We start from the raw sequence: 22,444 nt of genomic DNA, 5'->3' as shown, positions 1-22,444 counted from the left end.
TTGTAGAATCTGCAGATTATTGCCAGTTTTGCCCCAAGGCTTCAGCTAAATTGCCCACACATTGAAAGTATTTTCTGTCCTCTCCTCTGTAATTTTAACCGTTTCCATTTGCCTCCATTAAGTCAATGGCTGCACTAAATTTACATCATTATGAACATATTAACAAAATATTCAAAATAATCAAGTCAAGCACCACTTAAAAGGAGTCACAACTCATAATCCAGAGGTTATTCCGCCAGTCAATGAGGCCTGGTTCAAGAACTTTGTAATTTGGAAACCTTCTTTTATTTCAATGGGGAGCAGTTCCTGCAGACACTTCAAACTCTCAGAGCAAATAGTGCTGTGGTTTAGTACCAAAGGGCAGGAGGGAAACCCTTCTTAACCCTCATTATGAGTAACGACTGTGGGCAGAGCACCATTACCGAGCACAGGCTTTCAGGCCAATAGGTGGGGGAGTCTGCACAAAGCGATCTTGCACGTTTCACACAGAAGTGGTTTTTCCTTACTTGGTGGGCTGGTTCAGGAAGGAGTCTGTGAGCAGCTTGTAGGAGATGTAGCTGTTGAAGGTGCCGGGCTCCATGGCGACGCCGTTCATGCCGGCGAACGTTCGGTCTGTGATGTTGAAAGCCTCCAACATCCTGAAGCCTGGAATGGGTGGAATCGGGTTAAGAGGGCAACTCCCTTTCTACTGTTTAGCATGTTCGCTCCCAGGAGATCAGCTAATGACGTTGATGTTGTATGCTTACCAGGCGTGGTGAATCCATTGATGTAGATCAGAGGACAAGCTGAAACACAGCAAGAAGTTACAAGATTAAAGAATGTGGCTCATGTCTCTTTAAAAGTTTCTCTGGCAGAAGATAAGAAGAGATGTACGTCAGTGTTTCAGCTTCCTCTCCACCGCTGCAGGTGGGCTTATGAGTTATAGAGAATTCAAAAGTTGTCCCTCCTGGCAGACCGATATTGTAACAAAGGTCTGACGACACATTAATCTGGGACTTACTCGAAGTGGCCGTTTCGCAGATGAAGGTGATGAGGTTGTCCTGGATTTTGGCGAAAGCGTCGTAGTCGTCGACCACAAACACGTGTCTCTCGCTGGGCTTGCTGCCAATGTTTCTCAACTCTGCCATATCTACATCAGCCACTCCAACAACAAACACACTGTAGCCTGCGGAGGGAAAGCACACACAAATCAAACAAAGCCCATTGTTAAGTTTCCAATAACCGCAGGCACTTCCATCAACGCCAGGATTATAAGAGTCTATTAAATCGGCCACAAACTCTGGCTCCGATGAAGGAAATTAAAAGGAGGACAGTCTTGCAATATTATCATGGGGATAAGGCCTTTCCATACAATTCAAGCTAAATCACACACGACAGATACGAGTATTTCCACACGTACCAGAATGCTGCAGTTTCTCTGCGCTCTTCTTGACGTCGTCCTGGGATCGTCCATCCGTGACCACCACCAGCACTTTGGGGACGTTCCTCCTCATTCCGCTGTCAGAGGTGAACACTTTCTCGTAGACGTGCTTCAGCGAGATGCCTGAATGATGAGTCAGAGAGGACGGATATCAAGAGATCTTAATATTCTACTCTACTCATCGACATCTGATTCAGTCACTGTAATGGCTTTGTGTGTTTCTACTTTAAAATGTTGGGAATTGTCTATAAAGTATTAAAACGTCTCAGATTTACTTCATTATGAAGCAGGTTTACTCAGTGTTTCCAGGATCAAAACCAAGCAAACTGAATCAGCCTTCAGTTTCTCTGCTTCACACTTTTGAAGCAAACTTATTTACTAATTTACTGTCTTATTTTTAGCTTTTTCATGTGACATTTACCTCAAACTGACTTTAAATGTTGCTTCAAGGATTTTTTTTTTAATTCCTTTGATTTCCTTTTCCTGATTGGTGCTGCATTTAATAAACTTTTTCTTGTATGGTTCATCCTATATTGAGTCTATATTCTTTATACGTTGAATGGCGTACCTGTCTTGGTGTTGCCTCCTCTGTAGCGGACAGTCTGCAGCGCTGACAGCACGATGCCCTTGTCGTGGTAAGTGTTCAGTTTGAACTCGGTCTTGGCGTCATCACTGTACTGCACAAATGAAACCTGATAACAAAAGATAAAACATTCCATATATTAACAAAATAAATCAATATGAACAATAGTTTTAAACAATAGTAAAAGGTTCGGTCTCAAAGAGAATATCCCCTTTTGGATTGCAGGGCATAGGGCCTTTGTATGTCGAGTTTGCATGTTTTTTCATGCATGTGCAAGGCAATGCGGTTGCCTCCAATAGTCCAAAGATAGTTTTAAATGGCGTCTCTCAATTGATTGTTTGGTGTGAATGTGAGTGTGTTGGTGTGTGTTTGCCCTGTGATGACCTGGTGAACCTGTTCAGGGTGTAACCCTGCCCTTTAACCCCTTGTAAGCTACAATTAGCTCCAGTCCCCAGTGAGCCTGAGAGAAAGATAAATGTGAACTAGAACATTTCAGATGACATTTTGTGTGTGTCTGCTGCTTGCTGCCCACATTTTTTTGTGTTTTTCACCAAAATCCCATCCGCTGCTGAAAAACAGTTTTCCCAATCGCTAACAAAAGTTATAGAACACTATTCCTTAATTTTCTGCAAGTTTGGATGTGCTTTTTGTGTATGTGCTTCCAACAGAATAAGCCTTCCAATCAGCTGACCTGCATGCCTCTCGGACTGATGACATCGAAGGCTGCGGTCATGCTTGTCACAAACTGGATGACTTTATTGAAACTCTCATCTCCAATACTCCAGGACCCATCGATGAGGAAGACCAGATCTGCTTTGGCACCTTTGCACACTGTGGGACATTTAAATTAGCACTTATAAATAACACACTCTTATCTTAACCAACAGATGTCAATGTTAAAGCTCTCCTCACCATCCAGTGCAGGAGGGACTGTTGCAGGAGCAGGAGGGGTGGGGGGCTCAGTTGGTACTTCAGTGGGCTTCACCACTACAACAAATGACAATCATAAAGTTGAAACAACATAATGAATCCAGTGAAGGGACGTTTGTGTTTAAGAAAGCATTATATTTGACTTTTCCTTACATGTCCTCTCCTTGACACTGACTCCAGGTCCCTCCAGGTTGGGCGTTTGTGTGAACACTGTGGTGTTGTAAAGAGTGTCGGGACTCAAACCGTCAAAACAGTAGCTGCTCTCAGATCCTCTGACCGTAATCTCCTGAGCTCCACTCTTTGATGCTTGAAGAGAAACAAAGAAAAAGGGAAGAGGACCCCAAATCAAACGGCTTCATTCAGCTTTGATCGACCAAAATAAGAACATAGTTCACTAAGGCCCTTACTGTCAAAGGGATTAACTTTGAGTCTGTAGGAGGTGGCTGCTCTGTGAGGGGCCCATCGGATGCAGTAGGACTCGTAGCCAACATTGTAGGTCGTCAGGTCGGTCACATTCAAGTACACTGAAAGGAACGCAAAGAAATATGCATTTATCTGATTCTGCCACGCGATCTAGGACCTATACTCCTCTAAAAACTGAGGATACCATCATCTACTCACATGTGGTGCCCTGACCATCCAGAGGCGCGCTGACGCCTGTGTTGTACTGAGCCAGCACCTTCAGGTCGTACGTGGTTCCAGGTTTCAGGTTGTGCAGCTGGTAGGAGGTCACATCTCCAACGCCCACCTCCATGAACTCATCAGAGCCTGAAAGGAAAACAATAATGTCACACGCGTGTCTTTAATAAACGTTGGATAAGATGGCTAATGTGAGAGAGTGATACTGGGTATAATAAGAGGGTTTTTATTCACTGCAATGAACAAGCCAAATGGTTTCAAACTTATCAAGTAGATAGGTCAGATCTTGAAGATTGGTATAGACTCTACAGAGTTCAGTACTGAGGACGCAATTTTTAAAACATTTAAAATAAACACTGTGTTAGTATACAAGCCTTCATACCTTCAGGTCGGTACATGAGTTTATATCCATTGACCCGAGAGGGGGCAGGGTCCCAGGCCACTTTGAAGCGGGTGTACCACTCATCAGAAACACGGAGGTTTCTGGGTCCCAGCATCCCCACTGTAGAAAACAGGCCAGAGCTCAGTTTAAAATATAAGTCAAATATTTCTACATGAAATCAATATGATGGTAAATTCCGCTCCTTCAAAAATGAAGCTGTAGAAACAACATATTGTCAATTAAAAGCTTCCCAAAGGAGCAGAGTAGCATTACGATGTGTCATAATGTCTCCATTGTTGTGCAGGCAGGACATTGGCCGGCATTGCGAGTATGAAATCCTCCACCCCGGAGAACGGGCTGTTTATGATTCTCTGGCACAGGCTTCCTGGTGCCTCGGCATTCCCAAAAAGTCAAGAATTTCACTCAATCGGCTTTTACTATAATGCAGTCACGAACCTTAATCAGTGACTTCATCAGTTCAGATTTCCTGCTGTCCTACAATTCCATGTGCATGTGAAGCATTGAAAACACCACCAGAAACTGAACTGTTTGTACCTGTGCGTCCATCTCCATCCAACTCTCCGCCTGGTCCATCCGGATAGATGGCGGTCACTTTGATATTGTAGGGAGTGTCTGGATCCAGGTTCTGCAGGACCACGTTGTTTCTGTTGCCTGGTACTGTCACCTGCAATATACATATCAGGTGATGAAAATGGGAATGAAACGACAATAAAGCAAGAGTGTATCTGCGTCTGCGACCGTTTGCTTACGTATTCCTCGATGGGGTCTCCTGTAGTCTGGGCGTAGGTGATGCGGTACTGCATGACGGGGCCCTCTGCATGTTCCCAGCTCACGGAGAGAGTCGTGGTGGTGGGGTCGTACACACGCATGTTCCTTGGGCCACTGCGGGGCACTGAGGGTGGAAACATGAGGGAAAAAAAAAAAAAAAAACATGTTACATGAGGTAATCACCTTGTTTTGGCGCATGAGCATATTGGCATTGGTACTAACGTGTCTTTCCGGCGTCGCTGACGGCGGGGCCTTCGCCGTCGCTGTAGAGGGCAACAACTCCCACATTGTAGTCAGTGTTTGGGAGCAGCTGCTGCAGCTGGGTGGTGGTGGTGGTTCCTGGAACCAAAACCTGTGCAAACACATCAAACCAAGTCAGCATGGATTGTTTTTGGAGTTCCTGTGCTGTGGATGTGACACTTAACCTTTGATGAGTCAAATCAAACCCAGAACGCGAGAGGAACCGTCACCCAACACTGACACAAACAAAGACTTTTCCTCTCCCCTGACAGCTGCATGTGTTCAACACCACCTCTCACACCCCTGTTTTACTCAATAAGCCCCTCGCTGTCAACGCGGAGTGAAAGCTGGACTCAAAAATTCCTTTGATGCTCAGAGGTGTGGTTGCTGTTGAAGGAGGGAATTTGAACACCGGCGCTGCAGTTCAGGGCAGTCTGACACTGAAGACAGCTGATTGCACAGGTCTTAACCTCTTCCTCACTCCCACTTTCTCTCTCCGTCGAGGCGGAGTGAGGTCAAAGCTCCTCGAGGGTGATGCCCTGCTGATAACCTCCACCAGGGAGGGACAGGGGTGGAGGATTAATATCAGCTGCGCAGCAGCCGCAGGTGGACAGAGGAGAAAATAGGCTTGGGATGGATTTGTTTGTGAATATTTAAAAGGAAAAAAAAGGATTTTGTGTAATGTGTTTCTCTTGTAGTTGTATGCTTTGTGCTCCTCTGCACTGAATGAAAATGTTAATATCCCAGCTAATGATGGTAAAGCTTTTGATCTCCAGCTCTCCATTTCTTGCTGCACTTCTTGTGCTCCTTGTATTCTTTTAGAATTTATTTTGGGCTCTAACTCATCACTTTTATATGAGACCTTTCAATGACTGTGTGTGGCCTTAGATCAGGGATGGGCAACTAATTTTCCAAGAAGGCCACATGAAAAATTACACACCACTCAATATAAACCTTGCAGAATCTGTGACTTCTTTTAAAATGTCCTGATATAAATCATTATAAACTAATTTGGGCAATGTTCTCATTTCATTGAATTTTATGTTAAGATAAATTTGGATAAATTAGATTTGGACTTAATGATTCAAATTTGGAAAAAAGTGGTGTTGAAGATGGATGGCCGTGCTCCCACTATTGGTTTAAGGAAAGGGAATGTGCAGAAAATCCACTTTATAAATACTTATGAGGAAGTGGTGAACAAACTGTTGGTAGCGGTGCAGTCCGCCTGGCAGATGCTGAAAAGCACTAACGAAGTGATGTAAAGTAGTACCAGGTTGTTTTCATGGATCCTCTAAGCAACCCAGAGACCTTTTACAGAAGAAGTTGTGGGCACTCGGATGCCAGACGGCACATGTTGCGTAGAGAGCGGGGAGCTTGCAATTAAAACATTTCTGCCTTAATGATCATGTCTTGGTTTTGAACTTTAATAGATAGTTACAGAAAAGAATCCAAATGGCATTAAGTGCACATATGTAAACGCACCCACTTTGTCCCATTTGGTGAACAGGCGTATTGCTTCGAGCAGTAAACTGTGCGCTCCTGCGTATGGCTGGCTATAAATGTTGGTCAAAAATGGATCAAAGCAATCCTCAGTTTTCTTACAGAATTCCTCAGCTGTTGTTGGTATATAAAGATTTAACTTGAGGGACATTAGAAAAAAAATTCCTACTTCTGTTATTTACCACTCCTATTGCACATCCACTGTGTACTTGTACTCTAGGGAAGCAAATACAAACTTACCGACTCAGAGGGCCGGGCTCCAGTCAGAGGAGAGTACACCACCCGGTACTGCTGGACTGGGCCTGTGGCGGCTTCCCAGCGGACGTTCAAAGTGTTGGTGGTGGGGTTGAAGACCTGGATGTTCCTGACGGGGCTGCGCTCCACTGCCGGGTCGGGGACGTTGATGGGATGCCAAGTACGGTGAGGTGGAGACGGAGATAAGGAAGGGAAAGATCAGGGGTGGAAGGGTGTTGAGGACAAAAGGACATAAGAACAAGAAGAACAAAGGTTATTTAGGTCAAGACTGAAGTCCAAAAAATACAGTAAAAATACAATATTGATAAATGGACACAATCCCCCATACGTGAGGAAGTCAGCCCATGATGTCTTACCCAGGGATACTTCAACATTGATAATAATGCATGTCTTATATTACAATCTCATGTCTTGTAATGGAGTTTGTCTGAATGACAGCCTTGTGATTCCCAGTAAATAGTGCTGCTGTTTTCGTTTGTCTCGGTGCAAAAAAAAAAAAGGTCCGTAGGCAGAACAAGACTACACCACATGAGAACATTTCAATAAAATTGTGAGAAAACATCCCAGTAACCATCCGAGACGAGTTTTAAGACATCATTTAACAATAGCGCTATCAACGGGACGCTTTCTGACAGTGCCCTAAAGGTTAATGAAAAGGATATACAAGGCGTAGGTGCAGCTCTGTGTGGAGGAAACTTGCCTTCTAAAATAAAAAATAAAAAAACCAAAGCAGATGTTTGGAAGCTTTGTGCTGCTCTCCATTATAACCCCAATGAATGCTGAGCAAAAAAACAGTGAGAGAGCTTCCGTGCTTTAAAGATTTCACACACCAAAGCCGCGGCTTAGAAAGCGGCTTTGAATTTTAAGACACAATAAACACTCGCTGAACAGCCAAATAGTGAGAGCAGATCCGGGGATAAGGATGGAGAAGTTTAGAAGAAAAACTTTTGCAGCTGAGAGCTGTGTACTGTGTACATACTGTATCAGAGTTTGCTGAAAAAGACACTCAGGATGAACTACCCTTGACAGTCGCGGGCATGGACTATGACCATCGCCAAGTGAGCTCAAAGCCATAAAAGTAATAATGCTCTCCATTCATTTCTGCCCCCCCCCCTTTTCTTTTTCCCCTAAGAGAGTAGCCAAATACTCTATGTATCTCTTCCCCCATTCCCCAGCCCCTCCATTATCCTGACCACTGCCCTTCAGTCAAACCTATAAATGGACAACATTACGGTAAAGAAAGAGGAGACACCATTATAATGCTGCCAGCGTGGAGGAATTCCTTCCTACGCAATCACCCCACAAAACGCTGACTCATTCCCGGCAGGCCTCGTGGTTTTTACTGTGGGAAAAACGTAAAAAGTCCATGTTCTTTGAAGCAGTTCAAACTGAGCTGACTGAGCCTATATGCAGTCATTTTATAGAGCGCCTAATGTTCGATTGCACATCTTTTGTGTGTGAGTTCACTCCCGAGCAAATTAACGGCATTCGATGGGCTTATAGCTTCTGAAACGACTTGGATGAAACACATGGGTTGAAACTTAATGCTTTACAGAAGGTTCCTGATGTAGAGTAAGAGAGAGCCAACGACTCAGGCCAGTAAGTTCATTCTGGACCGACGTGAATGGATTCTTGACTGAGGAAAAAAATCTTCCATTAGGCAGTATGTCATTCAAAGAAAAGTCCTTTTCTCAGCGTATGTGGGCTTTGGTAAAACCTTGAGAACTGCCACCGAGGCAGCTTCTTACGGCAATAAATTGTTCCCCACACCCGTCATTACTTCGGAAGACTTACGTGTTTTGCCGTTCTCTGACATGCGCTGTCCCTCTCCAGCAGAATAAATGGGAACCACGGTGGCGGTGTAGACGGTGTCCTGTTGCAGGTTTTTCAGCACCGTGTTGTAGGTGCTGCCTGATACCTGCACCTGGAAACATGAATGACAACACAGCATGCATGTTGCTGAGCTCTTGAGTGGTGGAGAGGGACTCGCTGATTGTTTGGTGTTGATTTAGTTTCTTTGCTCACCATCTCTTCTTCTCCTCCAGCTGCAGGGACGTAGTACACCCTGTACTGACGCACGTTCCCCTCTGCAGCCTCCCACAGCACGTTCAGGGTGCTGGTTGTGGGGTCCGTCACACGGAGATTCCTGACACCACCCAAAGGCCCTGAGGGAGCATGAACAAAAAAATTCTGATTCAAGTATGAAGATTCAAGTAAATAATCATCAGTAATAAAGAACTAATTAAAAGCTAATGATGTAGAACACGAGCACATAAGTGTTTGATATTACATATTAGTACGTAAGTATTTTTGAGCTAAGGGGTTGGACTAAGTCTATTTGGGGTTGGTCCAATAATAGTCCACTAATAAGCTTAAATTGCCAAAATAATACTTTTCATAAACAGTACTCAAAGCTGTTCATTCAGCCGTTCAGTGCAGTTTATCTGTACGAACATTTGAACCTCAAACTGATCATACAACATTACACTGCGGCAATGTGTTTTACTCGTTGTACATAGAAATGGTTCACTTTTGAAAAATAAACAAAAATAAACTTTCTGATTGCCACATCAAAAGAGTTTGAATATTATTTAAAAGTGTGAGCATAAACTGCAGTGACTTATGATTTTAAAAGTAGCGAGAATCACACAATGTAAAGTATACTAACGTATGATAAACATACTAAAAAGTACAAGTCGCCATAAATATTATATAACTACAGTAATGTAAATACTTGAAATGTGTTAAATGTATTGTTTGTAGGATGACTCTAATGGTGTGATTACAGCATCTCCTTTAGTATTTTCATGAATATTTTCACCTTTAATCAACTTCTATGTGCTCGGAGGTAAACAAATTGTACATACGGATAGATTTACTGCAGATTTCACTACTTAGTATCCAACTTACTGGTTTTTCCATTGCCTTTCAGATCCTTGCTTGCTCCTCTGGCGTAAACTGCAACCACGTTGATGGAGTACTCGGTGTCGGGGGTCAGCTTAGGCAGCAGGACATTGTTCTTCTTTCCTCCAACCTGAGTCTGAAGGGACATAAACTGATTGTTGGCGAATACAAATACTGGTAGCTTCAAATTTTCTGAATTTACAAGTGGTCGTGAGGGACTTGATTGGTTCAAAGTTGATTCAAGTGGTTCTTTCTTTATAGACATAATATATCTTTCCTGCTGTCACGCTCAAAACATCCTTATGCAACAATTTCAGAAAAGAACATCTGATTTATTTTTGTGAAGATAAAGACTTCACCATGAGTTTCTTAAATCGATAACCTGATGGGAGGAATTCTTCCAGAAAACTACGAGGCTGTCAACCTTTCAGGAGAGGAATGTTTGGGGTGTTTTGGGACGCGGTTAGAACAGAGTACAGCGGCCAAGATAAATCTTCTCACTGATGGCTGAAACAGTCGGATGTCTTGTCATAACTGATCCTGAATTTACTTCACAGCTTTCGGAGTGAGATATAATGGAGGAGTGTGTGCAAGCATGTGAATTTGTGTGTGATAATGTATGTGACCACACGTATACGTCCAATTTAATCCACTGTGGGATTGTTCAGTCGCTATAAAGTTGGCCGATTGTGCAACTGGCTGAGAAAACCAATCCAGAGATGCGTTTGTTTTGTTTTGTCGACCCGACGTAATGTATATTACGTAAAACACTTCCTGAACACGAGAACGTTGTCTCAGATGAAACATTGCAAAACTCTCGGCGTCCTGGTTGACAATTTCAGAGTGAACCAAGGTGGTTTGGCGAGAGCCGGAGCGACAGCCTCCAGTTTTCCATCAGACTCTGAGCATGATATCGCCCAGACAATCAGCATAGCTGGATTTCACTAAAGAGCAAAATATTCCATCCAAGTGGGAACGGGGGAAACAAATGGTCAACAAGTGACCTAAATAACACCGGCTGAGCTGTTTCACACATAAAGTCTGACAAGGTAAATTACAAGGAGAGAAAATTTACTTAAACTTTTAGCTGTTTTCCTCTGCGTGACGGATGGTGTACGCCATATGGGCTTTTCTTCAGAAAAGGTAAAAAAAACTTAAATAATGGCCGGGTTCGAGAATGCAAGCACTTTAAACATTATCTGCTGTGTAATATATGACACCTGTGGCACCCGGCTCTCTCATTACAGACACTGACCTGACTGGGCAAGTGCTTCACATTTTCCACACATGCAAAGTTTGCCATTGTTGTGCTCTAGTAGCTCTCAGATTATCAGGTCTCCGAATAGGATTATGTACTTTTCTTTTTTTTTCGAACCGTGGAGGTTATCCGTCTTAAGCAGTGAAGTTGAAATATGTTGGTTGAAAGATTTAACGCAGATTTAAAGATCTGTTTTGCAACTCATCAGAGAGACTCTCGGCCTGTGATTAAGAGCTTGAGCGTGTGCGTCAGAATAATTTAGCACCGCTCGGGCTCACTTTTAAGTCTCGCTTGTGGAAGTAATGAGAAATGTCTGGGAGCAAATTGAAACCAAAAATTCAGCTGTCACCCAAAGAGATTTTCTGCAAATTCAGTCATCCAGCCAAAATATGCATGACCGGGGGCGTAAACAGTCTGCAGTGACAGGAAATACTGAGAAAATGTAGGAAGAGGTTAGTTTTTTCTATATTATTGCTGTTAAACCAAAATGACAGATTTCAAGATTTCACTTAAAAGAAACTGAAATATTTGGCCAATAAACGTTTGTAGTTATCAACATATCTTTCTTGGGCTATGAGCCAATCTATTAAGTAGCTATTATTTGAAAGCATGTGACTTCTGCCCCAAACAAGTTATTTCCACTTGGTATTCCAAATATTGAAGAGAGTTCCTCCACCCTCAAGTTCAACTAAATTTCCCATCAGCTCCCTCTCCCAAAATCTGCCCCAGCTGTATTGTGACTTACGGTCTGGCTCCTGCCTCCTGCTGTGGGAACGTAAGTGATTCTGTAGTTCTGGACGCGGCCCGGAGGGGGAGTCCACCTGGCGTTCAGAGTGGTGGTCGTTTCATTGTAAACAACTAATCCGGTGGGAGGTCCGAGGGGCGCTGCAAAGCGTACATGCAAGCAAATGTGTCACAATTACAGCCAAGCCAATTCTGTGCCATTAGAAGATTTCTTACTTTGAATATTTCTGAAATGTGCTTTAAAGACACAGTCCTTGTTATTTGAGTCAATTAATGTTAAGATTCCTTATTTAACATGATGTCTCCATCACAGTCATTATCTTAAAGATATCGATGCTTTATTTATTGCAAAATAAAAATGTTTTACTACTAATCAGTAACAAGGACAGCAGCTTTAAAGAGGAAAAGACAATCCTCTTAAGGATTGTGACTTTTCTGAAGCAGGATGGATTTTCTTGATGAGCAATGGACTGATGATGATGATGATGATGATGATGATGATGATGATGATAATGATGACAATGACAGACTGATAAATGCATGGATTAAGGAGATGAACAGATGAATGGATGAACAGACGATGGTTGATGGAATGAGCTTCATAAACTGGGACTGAAGTCCCAGTTTTGCCAGGCATGCATGGTGGAAATCCATCTTCAGCCATTTAACATGACTGAATGCAGACAAACTCATGAACAAGCCTCGGACAACACAGAGAACACAGGCAATGACGCACACCACACAAAGTGAAACCGGACTGTGTCAGCGGCAGCACCATTGGAGTGGTGGATGGGTTAGGAGTCTTGTTTGATGGATGAAACAAGTCGTCCAATGAACGACAGCGTCGATGACTGACTCAGACATGGAAACATGCTTTGGTCTGCTTGAGATGAAAAGCATCCTCCCGCTTTACCACGCACATACTTACATGGTCTAGTACCAGCACCAGCGGGCACTACAGAGGCAGAAATAGAAAGGTATAATGGGAATACCCTCGACTGAACATTTCATTCTGCATATTTCAGGAAGGTAAACTCAAAAAGGTAAGTAACTGATCTTGGTCAAATCACGAACACTGGAAGTGAGTAATATGAGCAAATCGGTGATAAGACAAAGAATTGTTGAGGCGTTATCACACAACGAGCGTCTTACATGTCCTCTCTGTTCCCAGAAGGTCCTCGCTCTCCGACTCATCGGGGTAGATGGCAGTGACAGACACATCGTAGGGCGTATCGGGATCCAGGTTCTCCAGGACGTGGGTCGTCTCGTCATTGTTCAGAATGGCCTGATGAGGAAAACACAAACACAGCGTGTGGGATGGTGCTTCACTAAAGATTTTCGCCCACGCAAACCGAAGTCACGCAGAGCAAGAGCCACACTGAAGAGATCATAATTGTATTGGTGCAAAAGGTCTGTTTTTTAGATGTTCCCAGCGTCTCGATCGGAGAGCTTCGCCAAAGCTCCGACTGTGGGACTCATCAAGAAAAACCTGTGCGACTTATTCAAAGCGTAAACATGTTGGACAGATGGTTTCCTCTTACATATTGGAAGTTGCCCTCTGCCTTCTTAGTCCAGCCGATGCGATACAGAGCCACGTCAGGGGCTCCGTGCTCCCAGGTAGCCCTGAAGCTGGTCTGGGTAACCTCAGAGAACCGGAGGTCCTTTGGCGCTGGAACCACATCTGTAAAGAAGAGAAGCAAATGGTTGGCATCCAAAAGGCAGAGCACATCGCTTACATTTTCATCAGAATGATCATTTACCTGTGATGGCCTGTCCTAGCATCGGATGTCCAGGTCCTTCGTCGTAGATTGGTGTGACGGCTAAACTGTACTCAGTCTGAGAGATCAGGTTGTCCAGTTGTCTGGTGGTGACGCCTCCCCCAACTTCCAGCTGGAGAACAATATTGTTTAATATTATTACATAACCCATCAAAGTAATCTCGAGTTCTGAAGGTTTGTTTTTTTTCATTCTGGCCATTTACTTTCCCTGACATGTTACAAAATGTACCCCGATGGTGCAGTCTCGGACCGGGATTGTGAAACACTAAAGAAGAACTTTGAAAAGAGGATTTGTAAATAAAATAGGAAGGAAAAAAAATAAAGTCCTGATGTCTTTCTCAGTAAAATATGCAAAAAGTTGCAAAACTCTGAATCATTCTCAATTTTCCAGGAGAATTGGCTTCAGCTTTAATGTGCAACTAATAAAACTAGTAGTAAACTTGGCCAGCAAAGATAAAACTTGGGGAAGTTGAAACAAACACCAATGATGACAAGAGTGCCTGTATTTATTTAGTAAATTAATCATATGGGTTGTATCTCGGTGCGTATTAATGGTGTATGTTTGTGAGGGTTAGGGTTAGAGCCGTCAAACTCAAAATAAACAGCGGTAGCTCCAGAACTCCCAAAGGAGAAGGTGCAACTATCAAGTATTATCTATTCGCCACCTTCACCGCCACCATTTGGGCACTGACAATTCCCATTCTGATTGTTTTAAAATCTTTTTACTGGACTCTTCATCGTTTCCTGATGTCCACCCAACCAGCTGCAGTTTGCATTCCGTTGGCAGAGTCGCTCTAATAAAGCAGTTATCAGTGTGCTCCACCTGTGGGTGGTCCAATGCTTTCAATTTTAGGAAATAAAAGAAAGTAGCGAACTCACTTCTTTAGGTTCTCCTTCGTCGGGCTTGTAGGTGATGACGTACTTGCGAACGAGGCCAGGAGCAGCATCCCAGTTGAGCCACATGGTGCTGTGGGTAACGTCTCGAACCCTCAGTTCACCAGCTGGTGGCATGGGCACTAACCATAGAAAGTACAACAGACACTTTCAATCAGTTTCTTTAGATTGTTTGAGTCCCATTGATGAAATAAAGTCGAGATGAGGCAGCCACGTACAGGTGACTCCCTGCTTGGTCAGGGGTTCACTTGCTGATTCTCCATGGAGGGCAAAGAGGGAAAGTGTGTAGGCCGTGTCGGGGAGGAGCTTCGCCAGCTGGACTTCGGTTGTGTCTCCGCTGACTCTCATCTGGAAGGAGACCAAACCAAACAAACAACATGAAGTCAGAGGGAAAGCGGAAAACGGGGACTGCTACGTGACAAAGAAAGAAAAATGTGCGTATAATGAAGGAAATATGTTTGTCAAAGTACATCTGCTTAATATTGTTTTTGACCCACTGGGTTTTACACCTCATGAACAAATGATGATGTTCCCCTGGCAGAGTGAGCTCATTTTTCATCCATTTCTCTGTGACTAACAATGTTCCTCTGTGTTTTGTCCTCTTTACTCGTCTGCTGATTGATGAAGCAAACAGTGGCTGCTTTGTAAAATGTTATTTCAGTGCGGGGCATCTGTCTTTACTCACATACGCTGGTGACAATGGGCTGAAGTGTTTGGTCACTTCTGGTGTTTAGCCATGTTTGGTGCGGCTTATATAAACCTATGTGCATGCAATAACGGCTTCCTCACTGAATACTGTGCAGCTCACATACTGTGCCCCCCACCGCCTTCCCAGAAAGCATCTTACCTCCTGCTCGACAGTGGGCTGGGTAGCATTGATGGCGCTGTACAGCAGCATGTAGCCCGTAGCTCCCGGAGCCTCCTCCCACCTCACGCGCATCGTGGTAATCTGTTCATCATAAATGTCCATCCTCCTAACAGCACGCAGGGGCACTGGAGAACAAAGCAAAGATGTTCAATGAAACTGAGATTTTCAACTGTTGCAGATATTTCTGAAAAGCAAACCAATTTTAATCAAATACAATTCAGAACTATATGGAGTTTTTTTAAAACAGATTTAAGGCCGATATCAGTTCAAAGTATTTTACACAAATCATTCTTCTGTGAAAATGTTGATAAAGTCACGGTATCAAAATAGCAATGGATAAGGCATGAATTAAATATTTTCTTTTATATTATTTTAAAAAGTGAGATTATAGGTGACCAATGTTCCAATAACAATAGAAAATGTGGGGTTCCTTAAGAATTTGTATTTGGCCACTTGAGTATCATTAATTGGATCAGACTTTTTTTTTTCAATCAAATGAGAAAAGAAACCTGAAATTGTTGTTGTTTGTAAATATTTAAATTTATTTTCCGGTAGGCCCATATTCACAACAAAAAGTTTCCTTCAATCAGCCGTCTATTTGATTTGATTATTTTTAATGGATGGGCACCATCACATATTCCAGTGTCAATCTGACTGTATCCCACTTTAAGATCGGCAAATGCTGCTTCATTGAATATCCACGCAATGGAACATTAAAACAATTTAAATTAAATGAACTGAAGCAGTTTTTCACTGTTTTTATACACTAGACATATGGACTCCTTTACATTTAAAAAGCTGCTAAAACATGTTTCATTAGTTTTTTTATTACTATTTCATTATTTTAGTTGTGCTTCGATTGTGTATTTCTTTTTATCATGTCCGTGATGACTGATGTTTTTATTATCTTTCTTCTGGTTTATGATTACTATTACTATTATTAAATTTTTCTTACTAAATTGAGAGAAAATAAATCAATGTAAGCCAATATGAATATACACACACGTAGTATCACATATTGTACTTGATCCTGTGAGTGCTTCAAGCTTCAGTATTCCATCCACGTTGTATGAGTGTGAAAGTCACTGTTATTTTAAACGTGCTTTGATAAATATTAGAAAGTACGAGTGCATCTCTGATTTGCTAACAAGCATTAAATAACATCCTAAGAGAAACGAATGAACATGTAGACATTGTACGGCAACCAAAGTGTGACTGTCTAATCAGGCCTCACTTTTGTTATCTTCCTGTGGCCACATATGGTTTTATAAACAGATATACCACCTTTGAACATTTTATAAATGGAGACCACACAGGAATCACAGTCTCCAAGTGCATTAAGTCGGTTTCGCGTAACTGAGAGATCCACTGATGGCGGCCAACTCAAAGAGTTAACTGTACATAAAAGCACAGACTGCAGAGTGCAAAAGAGCCACGTTGAAATTGAAACAGCTTTTCACTGACAAGCCCATTTATTTTAGTTCCCTAAAAGGTGGAAGCCTTTATGAGTCACACTCTAAATCATCAAGACTTTAGAGCTTTATTTCTTTAAGTAAGTGTAGCTTATAATGGTCTGAGGCAGAGTTTATCATCAAAAACCACTTCGACTGGTTTTACTAGTGTTAAATGTGATGCTGTTTACATAGTTAAATTTGGCTAATTTACATCCTCTTTGGCAACTTTTACCATATGTGGATTTTCTTTTATGAGTGGATCTCTTTACATCAAAGCCAAGTACAGGAAAAAACCTCAGACATGAAGACTTACATGTGGTCTCTTGTCCTTTTAGGGGCTCGCTGCTTTCCTCCCCCACCACGGCGTAAACATTGACCAGGTACTGTGTCAGGGGGTTAAGCTTCTGCAAAACCACCGTGGTCTCAGTCCCGTCCACAAACACCTAATAACGGGGAAGAAAGATCGCAACTGAAGGAACAATCTGGAAGAAAGTCTGGAGTGAGATTTTGGCTTCCTATTCATGAGTTACAAGCTTGTTATGAAGTTCTTTAGTGGATGTTTTTTCCGAGCACATTGTAACTTATTACTTTTACATGTGTATTTTGATTGGTTGGAGGTTCGTAGGGTGCACTGGATGTGGGAAAACAGGATCAATTTAGCAGCCAAAAAGCCAATTATCCCATATCCTGGATTGATTTCAACGTTTCTAATGAAAACCAGAAATTAGATTTAGATTCACTAAACTGGAAATCAGCATGAGCTTCCATCCTCAATCTATAAACAATAATAAAGCCTTGTAAGCAATGTTAGCCATTAAACAAAACCATGGGAGCTGGATAAAAACAAACATCTCCTACATGTAATTACATTCAGACACCAAAATCGCTTCACTTCCGGACACTTTGGAGCCAAGACACAGCTGGCCACTGGAGCTATCGCTCATGAAATCAGTTATTTGCTTTCTGATGTTTTAAAACTGAGAGCTGTATGTTTTTGTTTCCTTGCTCTGTGTGAAACTTTAGCGTAATTAGACACCAAAACAGTAAGATCCCAACACAAACAGAGAGCTAGAAATAGAAGTCTGAGTGGAGTTTTTCATTACAATCAGACACACGGGTTAGAACAGCTCCCAATCAAAGCCCAAACAGGAGAGCTGGAGCAGTTTCATGTGAGAGTGGAGCTGAAGATGTGGCGTTACCTGTTGCGGGCGTCCGGACACAGTCATGTACTCCACGCGGTACTTTTCCACCGGTCCGTCGGGTGCGGTCCAGGTGGCTCTGAAGGATTGGTGAGTCACTTCTGATGTCACCAGATCAGTGGGTGCATCTGGTGCACCTCCTATTTACATGTAAGCAGACGAGGAGAGAAACTGATGCACGAGTAACCACAGCTGGCATTATAGGCCATCCCCCGTGCTTACACATCGCAACAAAGGTCAATATCCTCACAAGTTTTGCATTTGCATTGACCAGTTTCATTTGCTAACAAGACAAAAAAACTCACTTGGCGAAAGATAACACTATTACATGCCTCCGTGGCCACAAGTCCTAACAGAACAGAGCACTTAATAAGAGCTTACAGTCAGATCCCTCCAAGTATTATCCCCACAGTGTCCAATAGCAGGTATTTAATTTGATTAAGGAGTTGGTGATTTCCTTTTCCAGAGGCAGACGGAGTATTAAGAGAAGGAGAAAATAAAACATCTGCAATAATGCTTAAGGTCTTGGCTGGTTCTCTGCATCTAGTGTTGCATGTGCGTGCGCAGTATTGTACACTACAGCACAGCTTTTCAAATATCTTCAAGTGAAAAAAAAGTAGGCTTGAAATCCAGTATAGACTTGTTATTAGTTCTTGTAAAGTGAAGGACTTCTTGGCTTGGAGCTCTTTCTGCTTCAGTTAAAGAGGTGCCCGATGTGAGCTAATTCATCCATACCTGGACCCTTGACACTGTTACACAGGTTGTCAGTGACTCTGTCCACGATGTCCAACAGGAAGGAGAAATCAGCCACGTTGTACATGTGAATGTCATCCGGGTCAGTGGCGATGGACCTCAACTCGTTCTCATCGGCATTCTTCACACCTACGAGTTTGACGGCGAACAGCAGTTTTAAACATGACAATCTCACCCGGTGAGCCACTGCAAAGCGGTAAAACTGATCTGTGATTACCGATGGCGTAGAGCTCGATGCCCTGGTCACGCAGGTTCTGGGAGTTGACAATAACGTCGTCCTGGGATTTTCCATCCGTGATCAAAACGCCGATCTTTCGAGCCTTGGGTCGCATCCCAACGTTCTCTTTGAAGTTGTTCTGGAGGAGGTAGTTCAAAGCCAAACCTACATCGAAGACGTCACAGAACATTCATTGTCAGAGAGTGCTACATCGCTCGCAAAGGGATGAATGCATTGAGGAAAATGTAAGCTGACGAACCCGTCAAGGTGTTTCCTCCTTTGTAAGGCAGGTTGGCGACAGCATCCAACAGAGAGTCCCGTGTTGCATGAGCATTCAAATACCATTCAGTCTTTGGGTCTCCACTGTACTGAGCAAGACCTGAAAATCGCCCAAAAAGCCTGAGTCAGTGTTTGTTTTATTTATGTGAATCGGTTAGCTTCATTTATTCTTGCCTATACAAAATAGACGCACCGATTTGAACGCGTTCAGGCCCAATGTCGAAGACTCCCACCATACGGCCAATGAAAGCACGGATGGTCTTGAAGTTAAGACGTCCGATACTCCAGGAGCCATCGACCAGCAGCATGATGTCGGCCTGTGCGTTGGTCTTACACATCACATCTGGCAGGACAGAGGTTAGTGTGTCACATGGGAACTAAGATTATATGATAGTAAACTAATATACCGACAAACAAAGAGTGTGTGTTGAGAAATAATGGTGTGACAAGTGAATAAGGAAATGTGGCAGGTGAAGAAAGAAGGAAAGAGAAGTTCATGTTATACAATTTCATTTTAAAACAATCCAGTCAACAAACAAAAGGGAAAAAAACTGAACATTTTGTCTCTAATTGTCATTTTGCTTTTTCCCAGATTTTTTTGTTTTTTGTTATTAAGTAGATTTTATCATCCAGGTGTTATAATTATCATCTTCACGTCTTGGTAGCAGGTCGAGGCAGTAATTTCTTTCAGCTGTGCTTTTTGCATCCAGTCAGTCCCAGGGGTAGATCAGGAGAACGTGATTTTAATAGCACATGACATATCAAAGGCCTCCACCGGAGAGATTACTGAGCCCTCCAGAGCGGCAGGGTAATATTCATATCCTGTTTTCCAAACACGTGCGCGATGACAAGGAAGGCATCCGATCCTCGGTACCTAAATGAACGCTGCGGGTGTGCAGCCGCAACATGCAGATGGTGCACTAAATGCTGCCGCCTGCAACTGAAAACAGGTTATGTTTGATTCACAGGATAGTTTGCTAACAAAACACAAAATCTGTTGGAGCACAAAAACAAATTAGCATGTCTCAAGTTGGTTTGTCTGTTACAAGCAGAGTGAGGATATATATATGATGTACATATGCCACCATTTGTCTTCAAACTACCGCGAGCTGAACCAGTCATGAGACCGCGCTGAAAGATCAGTTGGCATGTCACGGCAACACTACTTTGCATAAGCTTTTAAAACAAGTAGCGCACACATTACTTTTCCACGTAACCACTTGTCTTTCATTTGACGCTCAACACTTGCTACAAATAAAAAGTTGTGAGACTTAATGAGCCGTTACAATGTTAAGAGAGGTACGCTTCAGTACAACTGACCTTCTAATGTTATGTAAAATAGTTATCGCTAAATTAGAGGGAGAGATTGAAAAAGAATGTTCCCTCAAACATACGCCACACCCGTTTAGGTCCAGAGGCAGATCAAGAACTAACCTGTAAAAGGACAAGTAGTGATTCTTACGCCTCATCAATTTCATCTTGTAGAGCAGCAAAATATCACCTTTCAGCTACGTGGTCAAATCAACCTCCACTGCAAACAAAAACATTTCACCTCCTCTCACACTTATCCAGCTAGTATCTGATGTACTCAGGCAGTAAAAAGGTTTTAAAAGTTCAAAAAACATTCTATGTGCTGGAAATAAAAAAGCTGAAGCCCAAAGTCACTGTGACGAAAGCAAGAAGAAGGCAGACAGGTGGTACTGCCATTACCTCCATTATTGCGTGACACAACTAGCCCTCAGGAAAGGCATTTCGAAGAACTCTTCAACTTTTACAAGGCGTGGAGTTAGCGAGTATTTTCCTTCGCAAAGATTTACTAGGTAACCCAGTCTTCACTGTTTGACTATTGCCTCAGAAAGACAAAACATAGTGGAGATGCTGCCTTTTAGGTGATGACAGACAAATCTACAGTATAGTAAAGACCATTCCAGCAAGTTTTACCATCCAACATTGAATTCCAAGCATTTGAAACCTTGTATTTGGGTAGAATATTAGGAAACTTTACTTGGCCCAAGAGAAAATGTTGGATCAGGTGCATCAGAGTAAGTGGTGTACTCCTCTCCAGCCAGTGGCATACTCTCTCCCCCATCAAATACACCAAACACATTCACCATGTATTTGGTAGCAGCTCTGTAGACAAGGGAAGGAAAACAATCTTAATATGTTGAAGGGTCAACAGATGACTTCTGGACTTATAAAGAAAATAACTTTGAGACACACCTGAGCTCCTCCAGCACCACAGTGTTGTCATAAGGACCAACCACAAGTTGTCCCAGGTCGATGTCCTCCCCAACGGGGTGGAAAGTCACTTTGTAGCCCTTGACGTCACCGGGAGCAGGGTCCCACGTGACACGGAAACTGGTCCTGGACGGCTCTGATGTTTGGAGGTTTCTTGGACCCTTGTAAGGTGACACTGCCGAGAAACGATTTGTGATTCAAAGGTTTCTGCACGTTGCATAAAAAAGGAAGTACTAATAGTAGAGCTATGAGCCTATTGCTGCCCAGGTCTGGTTTAGCCAACGTACGTGTTGTTCCTTCGCCCTGCCTTGCTTTGCCCTCTCCGGTACGGTAGACGGGCAGGACGGTGATCTCGTAGGTCGTGAGGGGAGTAAGCCGTCTCAGCACTGTGGTGGTATTGCCGCCGGGTACTTTGGCTGCGAGCTGGCGGCCTCCCGCCTTGGGCTTGTAAGTGACACGGTAGTTGAGTACATTTCCAGGAGCTGGCTTCCATGTTACCTTCATGCTCTTCTCCGTCTCCTCTGAGACAGCAATCGTTCTGCCAGCGGCCGAAACTGCAACGAAGGGGGAGACAGCAGCGAAGGTTAACAGAGAAAAGATGATGAATGAATAGTCTGACAGAGAACGTACTCTTTATGCCAAGTTAGGATGAAATATGTGCTAAATGTGCACTTAACCACCCATGTTTCCAATATATCTTTGGAAATATAAGCAGCATGGCTTTCCTTCTGGTAAGTAAACTAAACAGTAACACGCTTGACTACCTCGCAGTCTTTCATCTGGATATCTGCGAAGTTTCCATATGCGTGTGAATACAGACCCACCTAAATGTTTCGGCTCCCCAGCAGTATACATTAAACAGGCACCAACGTACATGATTGATCATGTTTAGTTGGTTGTTTTAAGAATGAGGCTCAGAGAAAAACCCCGTAGTTTTAAATTTTTCCATGGTGTGAGTATGTGTGGTGTTTTTCTTACTTTCGGAACAGGAAGGCCAAGTGTGAATTGTCAGGCTTCAAAACAAGCTGGGGGAAAATATTCAGAATGCCCTACTTTAGAAGTACTTTTGTTTTTTATTCATGGAAAATGGCAACGCATCCAAGTTTGCAGTGTGTGGCTC

At 43.0% G+C, this 22,444-nt stretch overlaps 1 protein-coding gene across 1 annotated transcript in view; it reads right to left on the bottom strand.

Annotated features, from left to right (window-relative positions):
* Window positions 1-22,444, bottom strand: part of col12a1a (collagen, type XII, alpha 1a) — a 56,513-nt gene that overhangs the window by 15,733 nt on the left and 18,336 nt on the right. Inside the window, exons 15-49 of the mRNA XM_080479506.1 lie at window positions 21,612-21,878; window positions 21,307-21,499; window positions 21,092-21,216; window positions 19,280-19,429; window positions 19,067-19,186; window positions 18,808-18,972; window positions 18,573-18,719; window positions 17,838-17,977; window positions 16,952-17,081; window positions 15,164-15,309; window positions 14,535-14,664; window positions 14,302-14,438; window positions 13,405-13,534; window positions 13,186-13,325; window positions 12,797-12,929; window positions 12,573-12,599; window positions 11,646-11,785; window positions 9,649-9,778; window positions 8,764-8,903; window positions 8,533-8,662; window positions 6,724-6,866; window positions 4,966-5,095; window positions 4,725-4,867; window positions 4,510-4,639; window positions 3,955-4,074; window positions 3,555-3,701; window positions 3,341-3,457; window positions 3,087-3,239; window positions 2,916-2,990; window positions 2,695-2,834; window positions 1,989-2,112; window positions 1,400-1,543; window positions 1,001-1,165; window positions 747-785; window positions 507-645 (exon numbers count right to left, since the gene is read on the bottom strand). Coding sequence (XP_080335632.1) covers window positions 507-645; window positions 747-785; window positions 1,001-1,165; window positions 1,400-1,543; window positions 1,989-2,112; window positions 2,695-2,834; window positions 2,916-2,990; window positions 3,087-3,239; window positions 3,341-3,457; window positions 3,555-3,701; window positions 3,955-4,074; window positions 4,510-4,639; window positions 4,725-4,867; window positions 4,966-5,095; window positions 6,724-6,866; window positions 8,533-8,662; window positions 8,764-8,903; window positions 9,649-9,778; window positions 11,646-11,785; window positions 12,573-12,599; window positions 12,797-12,929; window positions 13,186-13,325; window positions 13,405-13,534; window positions 14,302-14,438; window positions 14,535-14,664; window positions 15,164-15,309; window positions 16,952-17,081; window positions 17,838-17,977; window positions 18,573-18,719; window positions 18,808-18,972; window positions 19,067-19,186; window positions 19,280-19,429; window positions 21,092-21,216; window positions 21,307-21,499; window positions 21,612-21,878 — 4,729 coding nt within the window. The remainder of the gene's footprint in view (window positions 1-506; window positions 646-746; window positions 786-1,000; window positions 1,166-1,399; window positions 1,544-1,988; window positions 2,113-2,694; window positions 2,835-2,915; window positions 2,991-3,086; window positions 3,240-3,340; window positions 3,458-3,554; window positions 3,702-3,954; window positions 4,075-4,509; window positions 4,640-4,724; window positions 4,868-4,965; window positions 5,096-6,723; window positions 6,867-8,532; window positions 8,663-8,763; window positions 8,904-9,648; window positions 9,779-11,645; window positions 11,786-12,572; window positions 12,600-12,796; window positions 12,930-13,185; window positions 13,326-13,404; window positions 13,535-14,301; window positions 14,439-14,534; window positions 14,665-15,163; window positions 15,310-16,951; window positions 17,082-17,837; window positions 17,978-18,572; window positions 18,720-18,807; window positions 18,973-19,066; window positions 19,187-19,279; window positions 19,430-21,091; window positions 21,217-21,306; window positions 21,500-21,611; window positions 21,879-22,444) is intronic.

Source organism: Lipophrys pholis, assembly GCF_963383615.2.
Source record: "Lipophrys pholis genome assembly, chromosome: 14".
NCBI lineage: Eukaryota > Metazoa > Chordata > Actinopteri > Blenniiformes > Blenniidae > Lipophrys > Lipophrys pholis.
This window is presented reverse-complemented; position numbering and strand designations above follow the sequence as displayed.